A 22,500-nucleotide genomic window follows, 5' to 3' on the forward strand; every position below is an offset into this window, starting at 1 on the left:
GTCCAGTTACAATTCCTGGAGGGATGATTAAAATCCTCAGCTCCTTTATTTTTCCCCCCACCCTCTTCTGACTTACTCTGCTGATTTCCCCAAAGCCCAACCTTTCTAGAACAGAGGTCCTCAACCGTTTGGGCACCAGGGACCGGTTCCATGGAGAGAGGTTTTTCCGCGGACCGGAGACTGTGTGGTTTTGTGTGCTGCCTGCATCCTGCGGATGGGGCTTTGCTTGTTTGTGCGGACCAGTTACTGGCACATCACGGCCCGGTACCGATCCACGGACCAGGGCTTGGGGACCCCTGTTCTAGAAGACCTAGTGCTCAAGAAGCTGTCCCAGTTCAGAAAGTCTTTGGCCTGAGATGATTCTGGAGCCTCTGAGCCTTTCAGATACAGGATGGCTAGAATCCACCATGTCAGAATTGGGAAGCCAGGAAAAGCAACATAAGGGATGGTGTCTGGAAAGGGTGAAGGCAACACCAGGCTACAGGTGAAGACATGTACAGACTTTCATCTTACCAACGAGACTTTTCCAACCAGCAAGGATTCTGTTTCGTCATGTAACGCCTTGACGGTGGCAGCGATTTCCAAGGCGGTGTTTCTGGTGAGGCTCTGCAGAGAGGAAAAAGACGTGAAGATCCCAGCGACACAAAAGCTGTGCATTTAATTGTAGGTAGTCCTCGACTCACAACTGTTCATTTAGGGACCGTTCAAAGTCACAACCGGCACTGAAAAAAAGAGGGCCATTTCTCACGCTTACCACCCTTGCAGCATCCCCAGGGTCACGTGATCAAAACCCAGAGGCTTGGCAACTGGCCTGTACTTGTGACGGTTGCAGGGGCCCGGGGTCACGTGCTCCCATTTTGTGACCTTCTCACAAGCAAAGTCAATGGGGAAGCCAGATTCACTTCACAATCACATTACTAACTTAACAACTGCAGTGATTCCCTTAACTGTGACCAGCAAGATCGTAAAATGGGGCAAAACTCACTTAGCAATGGAATTTTTTTAAAAAAAATTCTTTTAAAGAAATAAAAACATCCGGCATCAGAGACTGGTCAGATCGCGATTGTTTGGTATGAAGGGGTGTACAGCTATTGATTGAATTGACAAGGATTCACTCAATAAAAGCTCACCATTAAACATTTTACTAAGCATGGGTCAGTTCTAAGCTGACCTTAACAGAAGAACAAATAAAAGAATAAGAGAGTTGGAAGGGACCTTGGAAATCATCTAGTCCAACCTCCTGCTCAAGCAGGAGACCCTATGATTCTGGAAAAACGGTTGTTCAATCTCTTCTTTAAAACTTCCAGTGTTGGAACATCCACAACTTCTGGAAGCAAGTCGTTCCACTGATTAATTGTTCCAATTATCGAAAAATTCCTCCTTAATTCTAGGTTGCTTCTCTCCTTGATTAGTTTCCATCCGTTGATACTGCCTTCTGGTGCTTTGGAGAATAGCTTGACTCCCTCTTCTTTGGGGCAGCCCCTGAGATACTGGAACGCTGGCTATCCTGTCCCCCCTCGTCCTTCTCTTCATTAAATTAGACATACCCAATTCCAGCAACTGTTCCTTATATGTTTTAGCCTCCAGTCCCTAAATCATCTTTGTTGCTCTTCTCTGCACTCCTTCCAAAGTCTCAACATCTTTTTTACATCATGGGGACCAAAACTGGATGCAGGATTCCAAGTGTGGCCTTACCAAGGCATAATAAAGCGCTATTAGACCTTCATGTGATCTTGATTCTTATCAAGAATTCTTACCAAGAACTTATCTGAAGACACATTGTCAGAGCGTGCACTGCCTTATTGCGCTGAGAGAACCCAAGGGTAAACACAGTAAACGGTGGTCTATATTAAATGGTGGTTTATCTTACACTAACTACAATACCGTACACCAGGAACAAAATACATACACATGGTAATACAGCAGGATCCAACAAACCACGATCACATCAGGAAACGGAAGAGAGAGAACACATCAGCAGAGCCTTCCCTTTATACCAGGGGTCTTCAAATGTGGCCCTTTGATGACTTGTGGACTTCAACTCCCAGAATTCCTCAGCCAGCCTCCATTTTGTTTGTTAGATTTAAGACAGGGGTCTTCAAACATGGCCCTTTTATGACTTATGGACTTCAACTCCCAGAATTCCTCAGCCAGCCTCCATTTTGTTTGTTAGATTTAAGACAGGAGTCTTCAAACGTGGCCCTTTTATGACTGACACGTGCCTGGCTGAGGAATTCTGGGAGTTGAAGTCCACAAGTCATCAAAGGGCCACGTTTGAAGGCCCCTGCTATATATAAAGGCTCTTAAAGAGACACAGACTCTGCTGAGTCATTCTCACCATTACATTACATCTTACATCCCACACTACACAAGCTGGTGAGGTGCCCAATCAATACCTTGACACAGATCTTTCTTTTTTTCTTTCCTTACCTCAGGGAATTTCAGACCGGCTTTGGCTAAAGCATGAGAGCAGGCATTCACAGCATGAGCTAGCTCTTGTTCCAAGAGGCTATGAGCTTTGGCAGCTTCACAGATTCTGTGGGAAAGAGCAAATCGGGGAAGGGTTAGGGTTAATTAGAGAATTTACAAAGGCCAGAAAATGGCTTGGTTGTTCATTTATTAAATTCACAGGCTGCCCATCTCAGATGCACAAATCCGGGCGGCTTTAAAACAGAATTAAAAACAATACAAAGCATCCAGGATTAAAAACGATGACAGCCACATTAAAAGTAGCAGGCAGTCCTCAGTTTGCAACCACAATTGAGCTCCAAGTTTCTGTTCTTAAGTGAGGCCTTTGTGAAATGGGGGAGCTTGGCCCCATTTTATGACCTTTCTCGCCACAGTTGTTAAGCGAATCGCTGCGGTTATTTAGCAAAGTGGTTGGGAAGTGAAACTGGGCTTCCCCCCATTGATCGGACTACAAAAAAAGAGGTTGAGACTTTGGGAAAAAGTGCAAATAAGAGCAACTGAGATCCTTAAAGGCCTGGAGACGAACTGCCTTTAGTCTCTCTAGTCTACCTGGTGATCAGCTCTTCCGCTGCCTGAGAACAAGCCTGGATCTGCACCGTCTCTTCTTCCGAAGCCAGTTCCACCGCCTGGTGCGGGTACAATGGGGACCGTAACCCGGGTTTGCAAGAATCGCACTTCTGTTTGTCTTCCCAGGATTTTAGCGTGCTTTCGAACGCCTATCCAGAATTGGGGGAGAAAAAAATAATAATTTAGGCATCCCTGAAGCCACAGCCCAGCCAGGCATTCTTAGGTCTAGTTCAGTGGTTCTCAACCTGTGGGTCGGGACCCCATTTGGGGTCGAACGACCATTTCACGGGGGTCGCCAAACAAGGCTGTCCGCCATTTTTTCCCCTTTTCTTTGGCCATGCCCCTAGCACCCGATGATGTATAAGTGGTTGGGGGTCACCACAACATGAGGAACTGTATTATGGGGTCGCGGCATTAGAAAGGTTGAGAACCACTGGTCTAGTTTAATGGTGCATCTTGCAATGAAAAGGACAAAAGACTTTATTTGCGGTTCTCTCTTTCTCTCTCTCTCCCTCTCTCTGTCCCCCTCTCTCTCTTTCTCTCCCTCTCTCTCCCTCCTCCCTCTCTCCCCCTCTCTCCGTCCCTCTCTCCCTTTCTTTCTCTCTCCCTCTTCCCCCCTCCCTCCCTCTCCCTCCCCTCTCCGTCCCTCTCCCTCTTTCTCTCTCCCTCTCTCTCCCTCTCCCCTGCTCTCTCCCTCTCTCCCTCCCTCCCTCTCCCTCTCTCTCCCTATCTCTCCTTCTCCCTCTCTCTCTCCCTCTCTGTCCCTCTCTCTCCCTCTGTCCCTTTCTCTCTTTCTCTCTCTCCCTCTCCCTCTCTCCCTCTCTCCCCCCTCTCCTTCTCCCCCTCTCTCTCCTTCTCCCTCTCTCCCTCCCCCTCTCTCCCTCTCTTTCTCCCTCCCTCCCCCCCTCTCTCCCTATCTCTCCCCCTCTCTGTCCCTCTTTCTCTCCCTCTCTCTCCCCCACTCTCTCCCTCTCTCCCTCCCTCCCTCTCCCTCTCTCTACTTCTCCCCCCCCTCTCTCTCCCCCTCTTCCCCTCTCTCTCCCTCCATTGCATAAATATGTTCAGGCAGATTTGTGTACATGGGGGGGGGGAAAGGACATTTATAAGACAAGTAAGTAATTTTGATCACATGACCATGCAAAGCCACACCTGGTCGAAAGGTGAAAAAGGATCATGTCACTTTTTCCAGTGCCGTCGTAAAGTTTGAACGGTCACGAACGGACGAGAAGCAAAATGCAGGCACACCTTGAGTTGCGACCCCCACCGAGTCTGAAATTTCCATTGGACAGCAAGACCGTTCAGTGAGGTTTGCCCCCATCTTACAACCTCTCTTGCCACAGTTCTTAAGTGAACCTCTGCCATTGTTAAGTGAGTCACTCGGTTCTTAAATGAATCTGGCTTCCCCCCCATGGACTCTGCTGGTCAGAAGCCGTCATAATTATGAACCGGTTGCCAAGCATCCAAACTTGGATCACGTGGCCAGGGGGACGCTGCACAAAAAACGGTCACGTCGCTTTTTTCAGCGCTGTTGTCATTTTGAACGATCACTAAACAAAACAGTTGCAAACTGAGGACCGCCTGTATACTTGTGGCCAAGGGTATCTGGGAGCCAAACGTCAAAAGAGTCAAGTGCTTTTTAACATTTACCAGCCTTGCAGCATCCCCAGGGTCACGTGATCAAACTCCAGAGGCTTTGCAACTGGCCTGTACTTGTGACAGTTGCAGAGGCCCGGGGTTACATCACTCTTTTGTGACTCGTGGACTTCAACTCCCAGAATTCCAGAGCCAGCATGGCTCAGCATGGAAACCTCTCCCTTTCCCCTCAGCATGGCTGGCTCAGGAATTCTGGGAGTTGAAGTCCACGAGTCATAAAAGAGCCAAGGTTGCCTAGCCCTGGCCTAAGAAGAAGGATCCCTCCACGTAACGTACTCGGTCGCGCGTTAGCATCTGTGCTCGATTTTTGTGCACAATTTTAATGATGCCCGGGGGCTGAATCCAAGCTTCGCCATCCACTTGCACGGGCACTCCTTCATCCCCAAGTATGGTGATCTTCACCGCCCGGCACTGAAAAAAGAGTAAACAGATTTCAGCAGAGGCTGGAATACGTTCAAGCAATTTCCAGCAAGAACGGTGGCTCCCATCCAGATCCATCTCCAGGGCAAAAGGATGCTAGATTTTGTAAAGTGCAGGATTTTGCAGCCCACTGAAATTGAAAAGAGAAAGTCGATTAAATTGAAATTTCATTTGGAGGGAAACAAGGTTTTACAGCTGGGTGGGAAAAAGCAAAGGTGCAAGGCAAGACCTGGCTCAAAAACGGTAACTAGGAAAGGACAATGACTTAAAGGTGAGCCAGCCGTGTGCGGCAGCAGCCAAAAGAGCTAATACATGTTCTATCCCAGCCTATTGCCATCCTTGTTAAAGGCACAAGGACCAAACCCCTGTTGATAAAATAGGCTGGAGACTTAAAACAAAACAACCCCCTTTTAATATGGGTGACAAACCTGCCAAATAGTCCAAAACACAAACAGCAAAACTCAATCCAAATGAAGGAAATAGTCCACAGGCAACACGATGCAAACAGAAGAGTAGTCACAAGCAAGATGAACAAACCAGGATCCTAAGAAGTACTTTGCAAACGGTTGCCTTCAGCAACCAGCACCGCCCACACCTCCTCTTTTTATACAGCAGTCCCAAGGCGTTGCCTCTCAGTGCCTTCTCCTTTTACCCTGGAGTTGCCGTATTGACTGCTGCTGATTTACTCTCGCTAATTGACGACGTGTGCGAGCATCAATTAGCATGTCCATCAGATGTGAGTCCTCCGAGTCTGACTCATTCTCCTCACACAGCTGAGCTTCATCAGGAACATGACTGGAGGACCCAGGCTCTGCATCAAACCGTGAGTCCTGTAATTCATCAGAGCCTCCCTCTGCCCCTAATGGCCCTTCAAATGCCCCCTCCACCTCCTCCTCAGATTCCTCAGACTCAGCTGTTGGGAGCACAGGCTGGCATGGAATCACAACAATACAATCCTTGGTTGTATAGACTGAGGCACAGAATCAAAATCAGGTGAAGTATTCGTACAGCTTTATAAAGCCGTAGTAAGGCCACACCTGGAACGCTGCATCCAGTTTTGGTCCCCACATTACAAAAAAGTTGTTGAGACTTTGGGAAAAGTGCAAAGAAGAGCAACGAAGACGATTAAAGGCCTGGAGACAAAAACATACGAAGAATAGTTGCCAGGATTTGTGTACGCTAGTCTAGAGAAAAGAAGTACTGCTGGGTGATATGATAGCAGTCTGCCAGTATTTGAGGGGCTATCACAAACAGAAGAGGGTCAATTTCTTTTCCAAAACCCAGAACAAGAAGTAACGGATGGAAACTCATCAAGGAGAGAAGCAATGTGGAATTAAGGAGAAACTTCCTGACAGCGAGGATGATTAACCAGTGTCTTCAGAAGTTGTGGCTGCTCCCATCACTGGAGGTTTTTAAGAAGAGCCTGGACAGCCACCTGTCTGAAATGGCATAAGATCTCCTGCTTGAGCAGGGGGTTGAACTAGAAGACCTCCAAAGTCCCTTCCAGCTCCATTCTGGTTGAGTGATTCGCCAGCTGGCTTCAACAGAGGACAGCAAAAAAATTAGTCCCGTTGCCATGAGTTAACTTTTAGACTTGAGACACTTTGGTCTGGGTGATTGAGAATTTCCGTCGATATGTTTTAATGCATTTTGGGGAAGAAACCCCTGAAATTCGTGTGGCAAGGGTTGGTACATTCTAACAACTCTCTGCCTCATTTTCTCGGACTGATAAAACTGCTTGGATGACTAACACAAATATTAGTTGCCATGATTTAACTTTTAGATTTTAGACCAGGGATGGCGAACCTTTTAGAGACCGAGTGCCCAAACTGCAACCCAAAACCCACTTACGCATCGTCGGGTGCCGGGTGGGTGTGGCCCATTGGGTGGGTGTGGCCCATTGGGTGGGCGTGGCTGCGGTGGTAACGGCAGACTGGGTGGGACTAAAAAGTTAAATCAATCAATTCCAACTTTGCAAGATCTTCTTTTTCCCCGTGAGAAGTTAAAATTCATTGATTGATTGAACCTTTTTTCTTTTTTTGCACCCAGCAGTGGAGGCCTAAAGTGAAAAGGTTTTATAAAACTCAGCTGAAGGCCTAGGACTGGGGCGACGGCGCCCGTGCCCACAGAGAGGGCTCTGAGTGCCACCTCTGGCACCCGTGCCATAGGTTCGCCACCACTGTTTTAGACAGTTGGATGATTGAGAGTTTTCATGGATATAGGCAAGCATTCCCCAACTTTTCTGGCTTTGTAAATGGGCAAGGGGTGGGGGAGAGGGCACGGTATTGCACCAGCAGCCAGTAAGCACCACACAGCTCCATTTGCATCAACGGCGGGCACACCTGTACACCACACAGGCAAATGGAGCATGCACACATGCGCTCACCCATTGCTTGTGCAAGTTGAGGCATGTAAGCACGTGCTCGGCCACCATGTCCATGGCCCGGTTCCAAATTGCTCACGGACTGATAGTGGGCTGTGGCCCAGGAAGATTGGGGACCGTTGACATAGGGGACCCTCCCGTTTCCTTCTTCCTGGGCGTGAGACAAACCTGGGCTATTCTATGATGTTGGAGCTTGATCACCCGGGAGACAGCCATCTGCATGCTGCCGAAGACGGCCACCACCTCCAAGATTTTGTCATCGAACGATGGCGCCCCGAAGATCTGGTGGGGGGAAGAGAAAAGTTTTACGTCTCATTCCAACAAAATGAGTTTCAAGGTGGAGAAAAGCAAAGGTTTACATTTAGGCAGGAAAAACCGAAGGGACAAGTACAGATTGAGCGAGACCTGTTTCATAAAACAGTAACTGTGAGAGGGACCTTGGAGTCCTAGTGGACGATCACTTCATTGTGAGCCAGCTGTGTGCAGCAGCAACAGCCAAAAAAAGCTAATACAATCCTGGGTTGTATAAACAGAGGCATAGAATCAAGATCACGTGAAGTATTAGTACTGCTTTATAAAGCCCTAGTAAGATCACATCTAAAATACTGTAGCCAATTTTGGTCACCAGAAATGGTATAGGTTCTGCTCGAGCAGGGGGCTGGACTAGAAGACCTCCAAGGTCCCTTCCAGATTCTATTCTATTCTATTCTATTCTATTCTATTTTAATGTTCTATTCCATTCCATATTTTCTATTCTATGTTCCATTCCATTTCTATTCTATTCTAATTTTATTCTCCTTCTGTTCTCCTATTCTATTCTATTCTATTCTATTCTATTCTATTCTATTCTATTCTATTCTATTCTATTCTATTCTATTCTATTCTATTTCAGTATTTGCATTCCAGTCCTGATGTCATTCAGGGATTAGGTCTTTCGCTCCGGGATATAAAGCAACATTTCTTAAATATCAGAGAAGGTGGATGCTTGGAACAGAACTGTAATATTAAAGGTCACTCCCGAAGTATTTGAAAGAGTTGCTGTTTACGAGGTTGGGACTGGAATCTTTCATCCGTATATGAGAACATTTGGGCTGCTCGAAATGCCAAAGCTACACGTGCCATTTGTCAAACTTATTTTCAGCAGGAGAATGAAAACAGCTTCTGTGTCCACAGCCAAAGGTCCCCTTTCCAGCCTGAAGCAAAACTCAAGTCAAAAAATATACAGGTTCTCCTTGACTTTTGCAACACTTTATTTAGTGGCCATTCAAAGTTATGACAACACTGAACAAAGTGTTTTATGACCAATAAAAGGATAATATTTGTAGTTCAGGGCTGGCATGAGGGGTCCTTGGTGCTCTCTCAGCTTGCTTGTTTTCTTGCTGACATCATCAGTGCTGGAAGGGAGCAGGATTTGTGGAGAGGAGGAGAGGAAGAGGAGGAGGAGGAGGAGGAGGAGGAGGAGGAGGAGGAGGAGGAGGAGGAGGAGGAGGAGGAGGAGGAGGAGGAGAAGGAGGAAGACTGTGGGGTCCTGGGTGTTCTCTGAGCTTGCTTGTTTTCTTGAAGATGTTTCATTACCCAAACTAGAGAACATCATCAGTGCTAGAAGGAGGAAGCAGGGAGGAGGAGGAGGAGGAGGAGGAGGAGGAGGAGGAGGAGGAGGAGGAGGAGGAGGAGGAGGAGGAGGACGACTGTGGGGTCATTGGTGCTCTCTGAGCTTGCTTGTTTTCTTGAAGACATTTCATTAGCCAAACTAGGGAACTTCTGATGACTCCATAACTCACTACAAAGACCGTGGTATCTTGAACCGCCCTATTATGGTAGCCTCAGAATGGATGGATGGTCCTCCATGAACACCATTCTGAAGTTCTCCAGCACCATCCGAGGGACCACCTTGATCAGCTCACTTAAAGGTTCAGCTGGATGAATGTCTTCCCATGAAGAAGCAACCTCTGCGAATTAGCATCCTCACCTTTAAGCAGCAGACACAATTAGCTAACCATTTATTTCCTTCATCCCTCATTTTGAGCAGTTTGGGAACTACCATTGCTGTTCCTCGAGGCCAAGTGACAGTGGGGTTGGTACCCCGTTGACTTCAGCAAGTCTTGGAAAACAGACGTGGAGCATTTGAAACCAAAAACCAAAAAAAACCCTCTTAACATACAGCATTTTCCATTTTGATGCAAACTTCATGTAGAAAATCGACAGCTGGCTTACTTGGGAAGCAAATAACCCGAAGAGCAAGGCCGTTATTACTTACATCATCTTCCTTGGTTCCACCCCAGAAGTTTGTTCCACCAGCATAGCTTGGGATGTTCAAAACAGCTATGCCCTGAAGGCTTGGAAGAGGGATATATTGTCCATCGCACTGCAAAGGTATAAAATACCATATATAAATAACCACAAAAGTATACTGGGGTTGCCATTAATCACAGGAATCGGTTAGACTTGAAAGGTAACTTATAGGCGCCGTGGTGACGCAGTGGTGAGAATGAGGTATTGCAGGCTGACTCTGCTCACTGCCAGCAGTTCGATCCTGACCAACTCAAGGTTGACTCAACCGTCCATCCTTCCCAGGTCGGTAAAATGAGGACTCAGATTGTTGAGGGCAACAGGCTGACTCTTGAACTATTTAGAGGGGGCTATAAAGCACTGTGCAGTGGTATATAAGTCCAAATGCTATTGCTATCCTTCCTCCCTCCCTCCCTCCCTCTCTTTCTTCCTTCCTTCCTTCCTCCCTCCCTCCCTCTCCCCTCCCTCTCTTCCTTCCCTCCTTCCTTCCTTCTTTCTCCCCTCCCTCCCTCCCTCCCTCCCTCCCTCCCTTCCTTCCTTCCTTCCATCCTTGAGGGCACAGTGGTTGGAATGCAATACTGCATGCTGACTCTGCCCACAGTCAGGAGTTCAATCCTTACCAGCTCAAGCTTGACTCAGCCTTCCATCCTTCCCAGGTCAGTAAAATGAGGACCCAGATTGTTGAGGGCAAGAGGCTGACTCTGTAAACCATTTAGAGGGGGCTATAAAGCACTAGGAAATGGTATATAAGTGTTGTTGCTATTGCTAACGTATCTAGCTTCCTTGCTTAGCCAGGATGTTCTACGCATGTTTCATACATGGACTTCGGTTTACAGTCTTTCATTATACAATGGCCAGAACACTTCTTTGGTATAAGTAAATACCTTCTAGCTTTCTACGGAGGCAAGCCAGAGACTACAACAAGACCTTCAACCAACATCTGCTTCCAAATTTGGTTCCGAATTATATCCTTATGACAAATAAACCAATTATGAGCAAAATGAGGCAGCTTTAGATGGGAGAGGGACTGACGTTGAGTGACAGTACTGTGATATGCTTGACCTTAGACCAGGGGTGTCAAACTCAATTTCATTGAGGGCCACATCAGCATTGCGGTTGCCCTGGGGGGCGGGTGGGTATGGCCAGAGTGGGTGCATCTTAATGGGTGGGTGTGGATGGACTGGATGTGGCCTTCTGGGTGGGTGTGGCCAGTTCTACATCATTTGCATCAAGGGTGCCTATGGGGGGGGCTTGGGCAGGAGTGGGACAGATCTGAGGGTCTCTGGCAGAAGGGGATGGGACCGGGGCAAGCGCCAAGGCATGGTCCACTGGGGCAAGTGCCAAGATGGCCACTACAAAATTGTACATTGGCTCCCGGCTGGCCTGGGCCAGGGCCATGGCAGCAGGGGCCGTTCCCTCACTGTTTCCAGGATGGCTTCGCGAGCCACATGAAACCACTTTGTGGGCCGTATCCGGCCCCCGGGCCTTGTGTTTGACATGTCTGCCTTAGACTGTCTTTGAAAATGGTCTCTAGACTGCAGATATGATAGAATATGGAAGAGACTGTTGGGTGAGGGATCCATAAAAATAGAACAGAGCTTCTTGACCAAGGTTTTAGATCTGTTCAGGCACTGTGGGATAAAATCAATTCCTTCCAGGCTTCTGAAGACACACCATGGATCTCTGGTCCTAAAGCAAGAGAGTCTTTTCTGTAGAACAGTCTCTCTGGTGTGGTGTAGCCATTAGTCCCAACGTTCAAGGCTGTAGTTACCTTGAACGTTTTCCCCTCCTTCCCCATCCAGCTCAGGACTGTGCAGTCGCTTAATTGGGGATTTCCCGTGGAAATTTGGGAAACCTTTGTGCAGCCAACACTCTCTCCACCGCTTCCCCAAGTCCACCTTCCATCACATCATGTGGATCAAGATGGTAGATAAATGTGTGATGTCTCCCTCGGGCGACTCCCCAGATTCCTCCTCAGATGTCAGCTCAGAGGAGGATGCACCAATTCTTGGCATGTCAGGAACTGAGTTGATTGACGGCTCTGAACAGCCTCCAGAAGGAATTTGGTGGAGGCTTCAGCTGGGGAAAGTCTGCAGTGGCCGACGGCCAGCAAAGAGGAGGAAGAATTGCCTTCTGCACCTGATCCGAGAACACGTAGGGCAGAGAAAAGGCAGGAGCAGAGAAGGTCAGCCAGACTACTCGAGAGGAGAGGGCCCTGCCCATCTTAATGGGCTGCACCAGAAAGCTGGCTATTTATCACAGCGGACAGATGGGGGCACTGTTGAGAAAAATGTGTTGGTTTTCTAGTTATGTGTTTGATCGTCATGATTCCTGCTTCACTCTGGACTGACGCCGTGTTTGGAATTGTGCCTTGGAGATTCTGAACTTTTCTTGCACAATCTTGTGTGTGGATTTAAGTTTTGCCTGGTGGATTTGAGTTTGTCCGGTGGAGTTATTTTGTTTGAGCAGCTTTCAAGTGCCTGGTGGACTAAGCACCTTGTGATCTGCTGGTGGCTGGACTTGATTGGGACAGCTCTGGGTTTTTGGTGAAGGGAATTGCTGGGGGACATTAATAAACTCACTAAACCACGGTTACGTGTGTGTGTGAGTGAGAGGGGCAGCACAAAATGGCAGAAATAAATCAATGTGGTTTAATTTTAATACCCAGCCAGACTTTTTGTCTACTTTAATTCATCATCCCAGAAGGCAATGGCCACTAGATAATGTCAACCTTTACAGCCCAAATCCACCCCAAATATCACAAAGCAGATTCATCTTGCCTCGAGGGAAACTAGAACAATAGGGTGTCGGGTACCTCGAGTTGAACTTTCTGCTCCAAGTTTTTGTAAGTCCGTTGTAACAACTCTTTAGTACCAAGCACTCCGTACCACATCATGTTCTTCGTCCTACTTCTAAAAGGAAAAACAGTGATCACGCAATGGCACGGGATTAACCCATCAGACGCATTCGGTAAGACATCAAAATCCCTGCTTGGATGTTAAAGAAAACACAGGGATACATATAATACTCGATTTACGATTGCAATTGAGCCTAAAACATCTGTTGTTAAGTGAGCTTTGCCCCCATTTTACGATCTTTTTTGCCAATGTTAAGTGGCCACCTCATTGACTTTGCTGGTCAGAAGGTCACAAAAGATCATCACATTTATTAATCCCCTTATTTATTTCTGTCTCTTTCAAAAAAATAGATCTTCAGTGAATCTTCCCTCTCTCCAGTAAAGACGCTGGGACAGTGCGACCGTCATAAATGTGAATCATTTGCCGAGCATCCCAATGTTGATCACGTGACCACGGGGATGCTGCAACAGTCATTAAGTGTGGATACAGTCAGAAGCCACTTTTCTCCCAGTGGCTGTTGGAACTTTGAACAGTCACTAAAGGAATGTCAAGTAATACCTGTAAGTTTGTACAAGTGTATAGGCAAGGACTAGTTCAAATCTTCACAGTAGCTCACCTGCATTTCTCAGGATGCACTTCCCGCTTATTGTTAAATTCTAATGAAATCTTCGCATCTAATCCGATGCCAAAATAATTGTTCATGACGCACTTCTCTGAATAGCCTTCCCTGTACACAAATGCACAACTACTGTTGGTAATAGCGCACAGAGGACGCATGCACAGGTATACAAACAACAGCGCAGTTCTAGCTTCCCTCTTAGAGCGCCCCAAAGCCGCCACTGTTATCCTATTCGGGAGGGGCCATCGTAGTGGGCTGAGTATGGAAGGATCTTAGGATTGCCTACCAATCCAGATTCAAAGGGGGAGAAAGTGGTTTGGATTGCACAGAGGCCCTCACATGGCACCCATTCACATTTTCTTACATCTCGAACCCAGATGAACCCAGAAGAACTTAGGAGTACCCAGGAGAACCCAGGAGAACTCAAGGGAACCCAGGAGAACCCAGGAGAAACCAGGTGAACCCAGGAGAAACCAGGAGAAACCAGATGAATTCAGGAGAAACCAGGAGAACCCAAGGGAACTTAGAAGAACCCAGGAGAACTCAGGAGAACACAAGAGAAGTCAGGAGAACCCAGGAGAACCCAGGAGAACCCAGGAGAACTCAGGAGAACCCAGGAGAACTCAGGAGAACCCAGGTGAACTCAGGAGAAACCAGGAGAACCAGAGGGAACTTAGAAGAACCCAGGAGAACCCAGGAGAACTCAGGAGAACCCAGGAGAACCCAGGTGAACTCAGGAGAAACCAGGAGAACCCAAGGGAACTTAGAAGAACCCAGGAGAACCCAGGAGAACTCAGGAGAACCCAGGAGAACTCAGGAGAACCCAGGTGAACTCAGGAGAAACCAGGAGAACCCAAGGGAACTTAGAAGAACCCAGGAGAACCCAAGGGAACTTGGAAGAGCCCAGGAGAACCCAGGAGAACTCAGGAGAACCCAGGAGAACTCAGGAGAACCCAGGAGAACTCAGGAGAAACCAGGTGAACTCAAGAGAAACCAGGAGAACCCAAGGGAACTTAGAAGAACCCAGGAGAACTCAGGAGAACCCAGGAGAACTCAGGAGAACTCAGGAGAACCCAGGTGAACTCAGGAGAAACCAGGAGAACCCAAGGGAACTTAGAAGAACCCAGGAGAACCCAGGAGAACTCAGGAGAACCCAAGGGAACTTGGAAGAGCCCAGGAGAACCCAGGAGAACTCAGGAGAACCCAGGAGAACTCAGGAGAACCCAGGAGAACTCAGGAGAAACCAGGTGAACTCAAGAGAAACCAGGAGAACCCAAGGGAACTTAGAAGAACCCAGGAGAACTCAGGAGAACCCAGGAGAACTCAGGAGAACCCAGGTGAACTCAGGAGAAACCAGGAGAACCCAAGGGAACTTAGAAGAACCCAGGAGAACCCAGGAGAACTCAGGAGAACCCAAGGGAACTTGGAAGAGCCCAGGAGAACTCAGGAGAACCCAGGAGAAAATGCTATTTTTAATGACCTTTTTTGTGGCAGCTGTTACGCAAATACTACAATCCTTAAGCAAACCCATTGTTCGCTGTGGGGCTAAGTGATCAGTTGTAAGTCAAGACTGCATGTAGATTGGGTGGCTACTCCTAATCCCCTAGAGGCAATGAATGAGTTCTAAGCATGTCTACTTATCACAGTCCCAAAACCAACACAGTGGTTATCTGTGGGCTACTCTCTATCCCAGGGCTCTCCAAACTTAGCAACTCTAAGACTTGTGGACTTCAACTCCCAGAATTCCTCACACTGGCTGGGGAATTCTGGGAGTTGAAGTCCATAACTCTTCAGAGTTCCCAAGTTTGGAGACACCCCCCCCCTGCTCCATTCCATGAGAATTTTACAACAGGAGGAACATCTTGCCCCTAAACCTTGCCAATTCGCTCTTTCTTATTGTTGTTTAAAAAAAACCTGGAGGACTCTAAGAACCATATGCGCTTTGCTGATATCACCGTAGCCCTTTTGTTTACAACAGGGGTCCTCAACCTGGGCAACTTTTAAGACTTGTGGACTTCAACTCCCAGAATTCCTCAGCCAGCTTTGCTGAGAGTTGAAGTCCACAAGTCCAGGGATAGGCAACCTTGGCTCTTTTATGACTGGTGGACTTCAACTCCCAGAATTCCTGAGCCAGCCTGGCTCAGCTTGGAAACCTCTCCCTTTCCCCTCAGCCATGCTGGCTCAGGAATTCTGGGAGTTGAAGTCCACATGTCTTAAAGTTGCTGAGGTGGCAAAACAATGGACTAGTCCAGGGGTAGGCAACCTTGGCTCTTTTATGACTTGTGGACTTCAACTCCCAGAATTCCTGAGCCAGCATGAGGAAAACCTTGGCCCTCCTCATGACTGGTGGACTTCAACTCCCAGAATTCCTGAGCCAGCATGGGGAGACTATGGCCCCTTCATGACTGGTGGACTTCAACTCCCAGAATTCCTGAGCCAGCATGGGGAGACTATGGCCCCTTCATGACTTGTGGACTTCAACTCCCAGAATTCCTGAGCCAGCATGGCTCAGCTTGGAAACCTCTCCCTCTCCCCTCAGCGTGGCTGAGGAATTCTGGGAGTTGAAGTCCACAAGTCTTAAAGTTGCCACGGTTGAGGACTCCTGGTTTACAAGAAAAGAATTAATATATACCATTTTTGGCCTGTGCTAATCAGTTCTGCCTTTTTGCTCTGAGATGGAAGGACCTCACAGAGGACACGGAATTCTACCGCCTTGATTTGGAAAGAAAATGCCTCAGACCTCTGCCATTTGTATGTTTCTCTCATGTAACCCGTGAACATAAAATATATCTTCACGTATTACTTGAGAGTACTGAATATTACTACTGTAGAAGAAGAAGAAGAAGAAGAAGAAGAAGAAGAAGGAGGAGGAGGAGGAGGAGGAGGAGGAGGAGGAGGAGGAGGAGGAGGAGGAGGAGGAGGAGGAGAAGAAGAAGAAGAAGAAGAAGAAGAAGAAGAAGAAGACGAAGAAGAAGAAGAAGAAGAAGAAGAAGAAGAAGAAGAAGAAGAAGAAGAAGAAGAAGAAGAAGAAGAAGAAGAAGAAGAAGAAGAAGAAGCAGAAGGAAAGAAACACTAATGTTGGGGAAATCCGTAGATATAATATCAATCGCAGAACAAAGGAGAAAGGAGCAAGAATTAAAACTTTTTTCCTTACAGCGATTCTGGGTCAGGATCGATAAAAGGGGTAGCGCCGTATGGATCGATGTTGGCTAGAAACATTTTGCTGATAATGGAGCTTCCTGCAATAGAGGCAGCCAGGCCAGCTCTTAGACCTGATTGAAAAAAAGGAGAGAGAGAAAAATGAGTGTTTTAATTAGATATTTAAGTCGTTTAGGAATCACTTCACGGGTAAAATCTTGCCTTTCAGTCAAATGTTCAACAAATGTGCAAAAATATCGTTGAAAAAGCACCTTTGGGCAGCCATGGCCTGAATTATGGAGAATCTCAATAGACATCCATGGACAACAACAACAACAACAATAATAATAATAGAGCTGGAAGGGACCTTGGAGGTCTTCTAGTCCAACCCCCTGCTCAAGCAGGAAACCCTATACCATTTCAGACAAATGGCTGTCCAGTCTCTTCTTAAAAACTTCCAGTATTGGAGCATTCAACACAGGATAAGATAGGATAGGATAGGATAGGATAGGATAGGATAGGATAGGATAGGATAGGAGAGGAGAGGAGAGGAGAGGAGGGGAGGGGAGGGGAGGGGAGGGGAGGGGAGGGGAGAGGAGAAGAGAAGAGAAGAGAAGAGAAGAGAAGAGAAGAGAAGAGAAGAGAAGAGAAGAGAAGAGAAGAGAAGAGAAGAGAAGAGAAGAGAAGATATGGAATGGAATGGAATGGAATGGAGTAGAGTAGAGTAGAGTAGAGTAGAGTAGAGTAGAGTAGAGTAGAGTAGAGTAGAGTAGAATAGGAGCAGAATATGAATAGGGTAGAAAAGAACAGCAGAGAACAGAATAGAGCAGAATATGAATAAAGTAGAGTAGAGTAGAACAGAACAGAACAGAATATATAGGAGAATAGAATAGAATAAAAATAGAAATAGAACAGAACAGAACAGAATAGAATAGAATATATAGGAGAATAGAATAGAAATAGAAATAGAATAGAAATAGAATAGAATAGAAATAGAACAGAACAGAACAGAACAGAACAGAATAGAATAGAATAGAATAGAATAGAATAGAATAGAATAGAATAGAATAGAATATATAGGAGAATAGAATAGAAATAGAATGGAATGGAACGGAACGGAATGGAATGGAATGGAATGGAATAGAATATATAGGAGAATAGAAATAGAAATAGAATAGAACAGAACAGAACAGAATAGAATAGAATAGAATAGAATAGAAGTTGGAAGGCACCTTGGAGGTCATCTAGTCCAACCCCCTGCTCAGGCAGGAAACCCTATACCATTTCAGACAAATGGCTCTCCAGTCTCTTCTTAAAAACATCCAGTGACTTCCAGAACTTTCTCCTTCCAGAAGGATTCAAAGAATAACAATCTCCTCATGACAGATATTATGGGGAGAACTGCTTTTTTTTTTTTACTCGGGCTCCATCTGAGGCATGCGTTGTAAGGGCAGCGGAATCTGGGCTAAATTCCAATTCATTTCTCCCCCCAAAAATGAATTATGAAATTTTCATTACCTGGACAAATTATTCTGGTGTTCAGGACTGGAAGATTTTCCTTGCTGGCAACACCGACCGGGACTGAAAAAAGAATCAGCGTGTGAAGGATTTGAGGCAATATCTCTCTCCTTCTGGCAATTTTCACCGGCCGGAGAGTGAAAATATATACTGTGGTTTTACTTATAAAAATGATATAAATGAGCCATAGAAAACCACTGAGATAATGAGGTTGCCTGCTGGAAGCTCCACTCGATATATTTCATTTTAGGAATTCGTTGGCGCTGTTATGCTTCGCAGGAAGCGTTTCAATGCAGGCTGTCCTTGACAGACAACAGCTTGTTTAGTGACCGTTTGAACGCCACTGAAGAAAGTAACTTATGACTGTTCTTCACACTTATGACTATTGCATCATCCCCACGGTCACATGATTGAAATTCAGATGCCTGGCAACTGGCATGTATTTAGACGGTTGCAGTATTCCAGAGATCATGTGATTCCCGTTAGCGATCTACTGTTCTGTCCCAGCCTATGTGAGTCCTTGTTTCGCTCACAAGGAGAAACCCCTCTTCCAACAAGCAGGCTGGAACCACAGGAAAAAAACAATCCCCTTTTGTTATTCACAGACCTGAGTCAATGTCCAAGGCAAACAAACACAGTTCACAAAAACTTGATTCCTTAACACAAATGGTGGCCTTCGGCCACCAGCACCTCCCCCCCCTTCCCTTTTATTATGCAACCAAGACGTGGCTTCCTAATGCCTTCTCCTTTGCCTTTGGAGCCGCCCATTGCGTTCCTCTATCCTACTCTCTTCTCTTGCCAGCACATTCGTGCATCCGGGATTTGTCCCAGCTGTTCTTCATCACTGTCCAACTCAGGCTCCCAGCACAGCTGTGTTTCAGCCTGCACGTGAGTAGAGGGGCCAGGCTCCTCGTCCCACTGTAAGCTTTGGAGCTCCTCAGAGCCTTCCTCTGACTCTGATGTCACTCCAGGCCCCTCCTCCTCCTCTGATTCCTCAGACTCAGCTGCCGGGTCCACTGGCTGGCGAGGAATCACAACACCTACTGACAAGCAAAATCAATGCGGGAAGCCAGATTCACTTAACAACCGGGTTACTGACTTAACAACTGCAGCGATTCACTTCACAACGGTGGCAAGAAAAGTTATAAAGTGGGGCAAAATCCCCTCAACGGCTCTCTCATTCAGCAAGAGAAGCTGAGGTTTGCGCAGACAAGAAAACCTGCACATGAAATTAAAAGCTGCCATTTCTAAGAGGAGACAGGCTTCTGTACCATCTGGATCCAAGACGTTCTCCAGTGCATCTTATGTTTGCTTTTAATAAAAAACGCACCAGTTCAATTACATGATACACTCTTAACCCGCCCTTGGAATTCTCACACAAACATCGTTTTACGTTTACTTACTCGGGTGAGGTTCATATTCTTTTGTGTCTTCGTCTTTTTCTTCCTTGGTTTCGTCTAACTCCTTATTATACTCCATAGTGGCCTGGTTTAATTGATCTTCACTGTGTGCGTTCTGTTCATCCACAACTGTAACGCCAGGTGCATACAGATAAATGTTACCATTAATTCTAAGAATTAGCGAGAGACCACAGAAGAAGAAATTAAAATATATCTCTCCTGCACTTGCCTGTGCAATCTACATATTTTTGATTTCCGCTGGGAAAACTAATGAGAAAGTACATTTTTTTAATGTGCCTTTGCTGTGATGATCAGATTCCTCCAGTGCATAATTCTAATAGTGTTCCCTATTTTGAAAAAAAAACCTACCATTACGATTAACAAGCATTTAAATATCCCTCCTTTTTAAATATCCCGCTAAAGAGAATCAGGCCATCTCCCTCCTTTCTTTTTATTTAAAATTATCGCTAGGCTGGTTTCGATTGCTTGGTGACCAGCTCACCAACTGGTTTTCCCAGTTGCAATAGTATGGCTGGGAAAGTTGAACCATAAGAAAGGCTGAGAGCCAAAGAATGGAGGCCTTTGAACTCTGATGCTGGAAAAGACTCCTGAAAGTCCTCTGGACTGCAAGGTGATCCAACCGGTCAGTCCTAGAGGAGATCAACCCTGACTGTTCTTTAGAAGGCCAGATCCTGAAGTTGAAACTCAAGTCCTTTGGCCACCTAATGAGAAGGAAGGACTCACTGGAGAAGAGCCTAATGCTGGGAAAGATAGAGGGCAATAGAAGAAGGGGACGACAGAGAATGAGGTGGCTGGATGGAGTCACTGAAGCAGTAGGCGTGAGCTTCAATGGACTCCAGAAGATGGTAGAGGACAGGAAGGCCTGGAGGAACGTTGTCCATGAGGTCGTGATGGATCGGACACGACTTCACAACTGACAACAACAACAAAGCTCACCAGCCAACTGGTTTTGACTTTGCAGATCTGTCTGTGCCAATATGTTATTTTTATTTTAAAGTTGCATCTTTGCAAAAAGGAGACAAATTTAAAAAGTACAGGAAAGAAACCAAAATTATTTTTCAACACAATGGGATAAGTTGACCAAATCATTGTCAAATCATGGTTAACCTCACCTTCAGTTCAGTTCAGGAAAAAACAAAGAAAATCCAGTTAGCTCTTGAAAAAAGCATTTTTGGGATAATCATGACCTGGATGATTGAGAATCTCCATAGACATTTAGCCCTGTACTTGCCACCAGTTAACAAGGGTTTAGCTCAGGACAAGTTCCATTTTTTCAAGTCAGTTAAGCCCCATCAACAAACCATGATCCCAAGCACAGCTAGCCAATGAAATCTCCTTCACCTTTTTCTGCTCGCTCAATGATCTGTCTCAGAGCTTTCTTTAAACTATTGGCCCGTAGCATCAGCTGTTCTCGGGACTTGAACATCTGTTGCGTTGGAGAAGCTGCGTTGTTCTCGGTCAACGGCTCTTTGGCGTCCGACAAAGATTCCTCGCTCGATGACTCGTCCGGTTCTTCCTCTGTGATGGGGGTGGTAGCCATGTGGGGAAAGCTCGGACTAACCTGGGTTTCAGCATGGAGAGCCTGGAGCAATAGACTCAACTTCTCATTCAGTTCTGAGCACTAAAAAAAAAAGATTATAAAGGGATATAAAAAAGCTGCTGATACAGTTCTAGAGAGGAATTGTTGAGTGCCGTTTGTAGAAGAGCAACCAAGATGATTAAAGGCCTGGAGACTAAAACATACGAAGAACGGGTGCAAGACTTGGGTTGGCTAGTCTAAAGAAAAGAAGAAATAGGGGAGACATGATAGCAGCTTTCCAGTGTTTGAGGGGTTACCACAAAGAAGAGGAAGTCAAATTATTCTCCAAAGCACCAGAGGGCAGGATGAGAAACAATGGTTGGAAACTGATCAAAGAGAAGCAACCTAGAATTAAGGAGAAACTTCCTGACAGTGAGGACAATTAACCAGTGGAACAGCTTGCCTCCAGAAATCGTGGGTGCTCCATCACTGGAGGTTTTTAAGAAGAGTCTGAAATGGTATCAGTTCTCCTGCTTGAGCAGAGGGGTGGACTAGAGGACCTCCAAGGCTCCTTCCAATTCTATTCTATTCTATTCTATCCAGTGTTGAATGCTCCAACACTGGATGTTTTTAAGAAGAGATTGAACAGCCATTTGAGCAGGAGGCTGGACTAGAAGACCTCCAAGGTCCCTTCCAGCTCTGGATGATGGAGCATCTCCATAGATATCCATGGATGACGACGACAACAACAACAACAATAATAATAAAGTTGGAAGGGACCTTGGAGGTCATCTAGTCCAACCCCCTGCTCAGGCAGGAAACCCTATACCATTTCGGACAAATGGCTGTCCGGTCTCTTCTTAAAAACTTCCAGTGTTGGAGCATTCGCAACTTCTGGAGGCAGGTTGTTCCACTGGTTAATGGTTCTGTCAGGAAGTTTCTCTTTAGTTCTACGTTGCTTCTCTCCTTGATTACTTTCCATCCATTGCTCCTTGTCCTGCCTTCAGGTGCTTTGGAGAATAGCTTGACTCCCTCTTCTTTGGGGCAACCGCTGAGATATTGGAACACAGCTATCATGTCCCCCCTTGTCCTTATCTTCGTTAAACTAGACATACCCAATTCCAGCAATTAAAGGTAGGCTAATCTAGCCATCTTTAACCATCTTTAGACCTGAAAGCCTTCCAATATTTACTGTAAGCTTTCTGTGTATCCACATGAAAGAGACACTAAGGTTGGGGAAATCCGTCGATATAATACCAACACTGAATAATTTCTTTAAATACAACAAACTTAATTCTTACTTTAAGAGCCATGGCGTCCGTTTCTGCATTTCCCACTGGTCTCTCAGGAGTCTTTCCTACTTTGGCCACAAATCCTTTGACGGTTTCACACAAGATCCTTTTTCAGGAGATAAGAAGAGAAATGGGTGGTGTTAAAGCATTCGTTTTACATTAGGCAGTAATTTAGCTCGGGCACTTATCATCTTTTTTTTTTAAAAAAAGCCATTAATACTGTACGTTTTATATTTTACAAATGAAAAAGTTCATGGAATATCTCACACAAAAACCTCCCCTTTCCCCACCTCACTTTTCACTTGTATGACTTGACCGTAAGTAATTGCGTGCTGCATCGATGCTTCAGAGGAA

General features: G+C 46.1%; 1 protein-coding gene across 2 annotated transcripts in view; it reads right to left on the bottom strand.

Annotated features, from left to right (window-relative positions):
- The window catches only part of DGKH (diacylglycerol kinase eta), a 60,599-nt gene that overhangs the window by 7,920 nt on the left and 30,179 nt on the right, over positions 1 to 22,500 (bottom strand). For both annotated transcript variants that reach the window (XM_039366709.1, XM_039366708.1), the window contains exons 13-25: positions 22,156 to 22,252; positions 20,677 to 20,956; positions 19,318 to 19,443; positions 17,915 to 17,977; positions 16,413 to 16,530; positions 13,256 to 13,366; positions 12,597 to 12,693; positions 9,750 to 9,857; positions 7,661 to 7,774; positions 4,966 to 5,100; positions 3,019 to 3,185; positions 2,431 to 2,536; positions 514 to 606 (exon numbers count right to left, since the gene is read on the bottom strand). In XM_039366709.1, the coding sequence (XP_039222643.1) occupies positions 514 to 606; positions 2,431 to 2,536; positions 3,019 to 3,185; positions 4,966 to 5,100; positions 7,661 to 7,774; positions 9,750 to 9,857; positions 12,597 to 12,693; positions 13,256 to 13,366; positions 16,413 to 16,530; positions 17,915 to 17,977; positions 19,318 to 19,443; positions 20,677 to 20,956; positions 22,156 to 22,252 (1,615 nt within the window). The remainder of the gene's footprint in view (positions 1 to 513; positions 607 to 2,430; positions 2,537 to 3,018; positions 3,186 to 4,965; positions 5,101 to 7,660; positions 7,775 to 9,749; positions 9,858 to 12,596; positions 12,694 to 13,255; positions 13,367 to 16,412; positions 16,531 to 17,914; positions 17,978 to 19,317; positions 19,444 to 20,676; positions 20,957 to 22,155; positions 22,253 to 22,500) is intronic.

This window comes from Crotalus tigris, unplaced genomic scaffold (assembly GCF_016545835.1).
Source record: "Crotalus tigris isolate CLP2741 ecotype Arizona unplaced genomic scaffold, ASM1654583v1 scf7180000020351.1464749751:1500972, whole genome shotgun sequence".
NCBI lineage: Eukaryota > Metazoa > Chordata > Lepidosauria > Squamata > Viperidae > Crotalus > Crotalus tigris.